General features: G+C 34.4%; 1 protein-coding gene across 4 annotated transcripts in view; it reads left to right on the forward strand.

Moving 5' to 3' along the window:
- Nucleotides 1-5,979, forward strand: part of ASXL2 (ASXL transcriptional regulator 2) — a 143,484-nt gene that overhangs the window by 113,547 nt on the left and 23,958 nt on the right. For all 4 annotated transcript variants that reach the window (XM_019643761.1, XM_019644008.1, XM_019643852.1 and 1 more), the window contains one exon: nt 106-269. In XM_019643761.1, coding sequence (XP_019499306.1) covers nt 106-269 — 164 coding nt within the window. The remainder of the gene's footprint in view (nt 1-105; nt 270-5,979) is intronic.

Consider the following 5,979-nt stretch of genomic DNA (forward strand, 5'->3'; position numbering starts at 1 on the left):
TCAGCTCGGGCTGACTCGAACCGCTGTTGCTCAGAGCTCAAACTCTTGAGCGAGCTCTTAACCAACTGAGCCACTCAGCCGGCCCTCTCTTTCATATTTTTGTAGGGCAGATGAAGAGGACGAAATGTGCTGAAATTGATGTTGAGACACCAGACTCCATCCTGGTGAATACAAATCTTCGAGCTCTGATCAACAAACACACCTTTTCAGTCCTTCCTGGAGATTGCCAACAGCGACTGCTTTTACTACTTCCAGAGGTGGATCGACAGGTACGTGAGTTCAAGCACAAGCATTTTTATAAACCTTCTGAAACTGCCTTCACTCAACTCCTTAAGACTTTTTAGATAGCTTTTTATGTGTACCTGTAAAGAAGAGTATCAAAGGTACTAAACAAGAAATAAGAATATTTTTATGTAAGTGTTCCTGATAGGTTAGCCCTGTAAGGCTTGTAAAGGAAAAAAACTCTTGTCAGAATGTCAAGATTATAGAATAAAATTGTCTAGCTATCATATTAGATGTAGGCATCCATAGAATATAATTAGGAGGAAGAGTTGTTTTAGACATTAAAGGGTTTTTGAATGGATTTTTTAAAGTGATTTAGAATGTTATTTTCATGCTTTTGTTAAACAAATATTGATTTTATAATAAAGAACTTAAAAAATTCAATGTACGTTATACTCTTAAAAAAAAAAAAAGTAGCCAGAAGAAATACGAAAGGTTTGGGAAGAGTCTAGGCAGGGGCCAGAGCGAGTTAGCTTGTTCAGGAATAAGGTAAAGTTATGAGACTTTGGCTTTCATCAAGGAAAGAGTGGCTAGCCAGTATTCCCCCTTCTGGTTTTCTGTTTCCTCCTGTGCAAGAGGCAGACAGGACCATATGATTTTCTAAGGTTTATTCAATTGTGAGATTTAAAAAAATTCATTATTATTTCCAAAGATTATGTTCTAAGTAATCTGATAGCCCCCCCTCCTTCTCATCATAAAAACTACATTAGAGAGAGGTTGTTTTCGTAGTTTACAGTAAGAGTGCTAAATATATTCCCCAGTGTATAGTAAGAGATTAATGGAGAGTAGTAAGTAAGCTACACAAGTCATTATAGCTAATTGACAATAAAGTCAAAACCAAATCTTTCTCATTCTGAAAATCATCTTGATACTACACTATATTGCTGTCAGTTTCATAGCGCTGTGAATCAGCACCTGTGGAAGCCCGTCAGATTCCATTTCCAGGGAGTCCAAATAAGTAGATACACCATAAACCATGTGGACAAAGAAGTAAAACTGACCCTTTCCAGCTACTGCTTTCCCACCTTGTTTATCACTTCTTGGAGAAATTAGTTTTCAGAGGCCCAGTTCTTGTATGGAACAAGTTAAGAGACTGTTTTGGCAGTTTTTAGAGAACTTCTTTGTTAGGGATTGCTCTCATCTCTTTTAAAGACTCAGGTTATTAGGTTGGGAATAATGATACAGGACCTAACTGAGGGCCTGTGTGTAGACCTGTAGAGCAGGTTCCTCAGAACTGTGTTGACTAATGGCCTTCATCTCTCAGGAGGGATCGCCACATACACACATTTTAGAATTAAAAGGGACTTTAGAAGTTATCCTCTCAACTTCTCATAGAGTGCAGTTCTGTGGGATATTCTTAATAGGAGGCTACTTGACCTGTCTTTCCCAGTTGTTATAGAGCGAGCCCATAGTCATCTGAGAAATACTGTCCTTCTGTATAGAGAGTATGGAGTTCCAATGAAATGAAATACAACTTCATTGTCAGATGAAATTTGGAGTGTTTATAAAGATTTCTGGTTATTACTAGGATGAAACATTGGAAAGCATATTGAAGTGTCTGGAGTGCCTAGCAATAAACAGTAGAAACACATTATTTAGACCAGAGAAAAGAATAAGGGAGGGGAGTGGATTAAAATACCTTTCTTCAGATCTATTTGAAGGTCTATAGTATGGAAGAGGGTAACTTCTTTAGAAAGCAGATATGAGGTTAAAATAACTTTTTTTTAAACAATTGGATCTGTTAAACTGTGGAAAGGAGTGACTTGTGAATCACTGGAGTATTCAAGCAAAGATTGGATGACCTGTTCTCATTGGGAAACCTGTTACTACCCCTCTGTTATTTCTCTAGAGTTAGACAAAATATAAGCCCTCAGGCTAATTTCAGCCACGTGCCTAATTTTTGTAAATAAAGTTTTATTGGCACACAGCACTCCCATTAGCTTACATATTGTCTATAGCTTCTTTTGTGCTATAGTGGCCAAGTTAAATACTTGGCTACAGAGGCCATATGGCCTGTAAAACCTAATACCCTGCACTGTACACCTGAAGCTGATGTCAGCTATAATTGAATATATATATATAGTCACGGGATGTGGAGTATAGTGTGGGAGTGGAGTCAGTGGAATTGTAATAGATATGTATGATACGGGGGGGAGTGGGACGGCGGATTGGGGGAGGGAGGCTGTCACTTTGAGGGGTAAAAAGTATAACTATTGCACTGTGTGTATAGCTGAAACTAATTTTTAAAAATGTTCATTTCACAATAAAAATAAATTACTGGAAAAGAAACCACCTAATACAGTAATACCTTGGTTTGCAAGTATAATTCGTTCTGGAAACAAACTACTCGTATTGCAAGACATTGTTCGTTTACCACGTTAAAATGTACTTGGTTTGTGAGCATAATTCGTTCTGGAAACAAACTACTCATATTGTAAGACATCACCCGTTTACTAAATTAAAATGTATTAGAAATGTTTGCTCATCTTATGGAACATTTGCAAACCAAGTTACTCGCAATACAAGGTGTTTTACTGTATATTTGCAGTCTATCTCTTAACAAAAAACGTTTACCAATTTCCCCTCTAGAGCCAGGGGAAAATAATGTTGGCCCAGATAGATTTAGAAAGTCAAGTGGGTTGAGAAGAGTTTCTCAATCCCCAGGATGTCCAAGTAGTTACCTAAGTTTTCTATAAAATACTGTTTTGGACTTAAAACTTACATTTAGATTTTTAATCCATATAGCATTTATTGAATTGCCCTGAAATTGGGATTCAATTTTCTTTTCTTTTTCTTTTTCTCTTTTTAAAGATTTTTACTGGGGAATTGGGGGAAGGGGAACAGACAAGTTGCTATCCTTTTGTTCTTCAGTCTAGTTGTGGAGGACATTGCTTCACTGGCCCAAGTTGGCACNACTTCTGCAATTACAAGAGGTGCTCAGAGTGGTTACCGTCAGGGTCCAGACACTTCTGATTATGGTGAACTATTGCTTGAGCAACTCCTTGACCAAACTGTCCACTTGTATACTTTTTTTTGGCACCCCGGTATAATTTACTTGTAACATTGTATTAGTTTTAAGTATATACATGATAATTTTATATATGTACATATTACGAAATGATCACCACAATAAGTTAACATTCATTACCTCACATAGTTAAACAAACTTTTTTCCTTATGATGAGAACTTTTAAAACCACTCTCTTAGCAAAAAAATAACCATCTTGATTTTTCTCCAAAACAATAGGAGTACTTTATAACAATCTAGCACAGATCTTTTCTGGACTTAAATAATATTGTGTGACATTTTTGTTCTTTGTTTTTAATCTCACAAATCAGACACTAGAACACTATTGTTTTATACAACAATATTGATGTAGATTTATCTACCTTTCTACATTATATTCCAGCCCATCTTTCTGTAATGACTTTTTTCCTTCATTACAGTTTAAGAACTTTATTTAGAGCAGTTCTCTTAGTAGTAAATCCTCTCAGCTTTTGCTTATCTCTATAAATGTCTTTGTTTCATGTTCATTCATTCTTGAAGGAGAATTTGGTATACATACCATTAGAGGTTGATGGTTATTTTCTCTCAACATTTTATAATTATTAAACACTTTGTTCTGGATTTCTTTGTTGTTAAGAAGATTGCTGTTGTTTTGTGTTCCTTTTAATGAAATCTTTCCCTTGTGGATGCTTTCAAGCTATTATCTTGGTTTTTCATGAGCAGTTTTACTAAACTAGGTCTGAGCATGGGTTTCTTTTTTTTTCTTTTTAAATTAAAGTTTATTGGGGTGACAGTTGTTAATAAAGTCGCATAGGTTTCAGGTGTGTATTCTGTAATACATCATCTATATATTACATTGTGTGTTCACCACCTAGAGTCGCTTCTCTTTTTATCACCATATATTTTATCCCTTTTACCCTCATCTACCATCCCTCTCCCCCCAGCATAGGTTTTTTTTTATGTTGCTTTGAATATGTTATGCTTGTACATCTTTAGGTTTTTAGTTTTCATCAGTTCTGGTAAACGTACTATTGTCAAGTCCTTAAATATTACCCTTTTTTCATCTTTTTTTCTCCTTCTGGGTCTTCAATCAAGCATATATTAGACCTTCTCATTGTATCATTCATGTTGCTGCTTTTGATCTCAAAATAGTTAATCTTATCTGTCTCTCCTGTATTCTGGGTAAATTGTTTGGCCATTCTAGGTTAAAATTCCCTCTTTAACAGTGTCTGAACTGCTCTTTAATTCATTCATAGTATCTGATTTCAACAATTTTTATTCTACATTTGTAGAAGTCTCATTTTTTAAAAGTCTTTGTGTTTATTCCTAATTTTCCTCATCTTTATAATTATACTTTCTTTCTTTAATCATTTTATACATAGCTATTCTGTATTCTATATTCTATATGTATATCAGTTTCAGTGATAACAGGTCTAGTTCTAGGTCTTAATCTTTTCTTTCTGTTTTCTGTTGACTCTCTCATGGTGGCATGCCTTTGGTTTGTCGGTAATCTTTGTGAGGTAGTGCTGGATTTTCATTTGTAGGCATTCTGTGGGTTTAAGGAAAATTCTTTCCTCTTAAGAGACATTACTTCTGTTTGTACTTAGGCCAGAAGCCAGAGGTTATCCACATCCAGGATTGTGTAACTTTGTGCAAATATTTACAAATGTAGAATTTCTGTGTCCTAGATTCCTGTGCACATTAAAATTTTGCTGTATATTGTTCAATTTTCTAATAATAAGATTATATTAATTTAAGCTCCATCAACGGTATTTGAAAGTGGTTTTTGCTTTTTCCCTGCATAGTCCCATCACTATATTGCAATATTTGCCATTTTGATAGACAAAAAAAAGTTCATTGGTTTAACTGGTATTTATTTAAATATTAACATGTTAGCATCTGTTCATGGTTAGTCAACTATGAATTGCCTATTAATTCCCTTTGCTCCTTTTTCTGTTGGTGATAATTGTCTTTTTCATATTGATTTATAAATTCACTTCTAATATGAAGAATGGTGATCTTTTTGTTGTGGCTTGCAAATATTTTTTCCAAGTTAGTCATATATATATATATATATATATATATATATATATATATATATATATATATATATATGACTATTTACATTTACATTTTAAACCTTTGTATACTCAAATCTGTCAGTCTTTGAAAGACGGTAACCTTCTGATTGTGAACAGATTTCCTGAAATTGTTAAGCTATTCAGTCATAACATTTTTAGGTAATGCAAATTCATATTGATGAAAAAAATTCTCATGGGGAAGAGAAAAAGGGCCTCAGTATGATTTATATATACATTTGCCTTTTTCTAGGTTGCTTTTTTTTTTTTAGTCAAATTTTGTGTACGTGTCATTTATCATAAACTCCCTCAATTCTATTTGGGAAATAATCAAGTCTCAAGCATAAAATGCACTTTTAGTATTGCATATGGTTCCCTTTTACAGACCTTGTTCTATTGTTGCACAGCAGATAAAGTATATTCTTTTATCCTTTATGCATGAACAAAACTGCCTTTGTTAGCCTTAGAAGAAATTTCTAAGAAACTTAAGTGTTACCTTCTTCACAATGTGATATTTAAAGTTCTTATTACTGCAGGGTTTTTTGCACTGCAGAGCAAGCTGTAGTTTAGGTAGAAGCAGGAATGTGAAGGAGGCCTAAATGATTCTCTTTC

This window comes from Hipposideros armiger, unplaced genomic scaffold (assembly GCF_001890085.2).
Source record: "Hipposideros armiger isolate ML-2016 unplaced genomic scaffold, ASM189008v1 scaffold_0, whole genome shotgun sequence".
In the NCBI taxonomy this organism is placed as follows: Eukaryota; Metazoa; Chordata; class Mammalia; order Chiroptera; family Hipposideridae; genus Hipposideros; species Hipposideros armiger.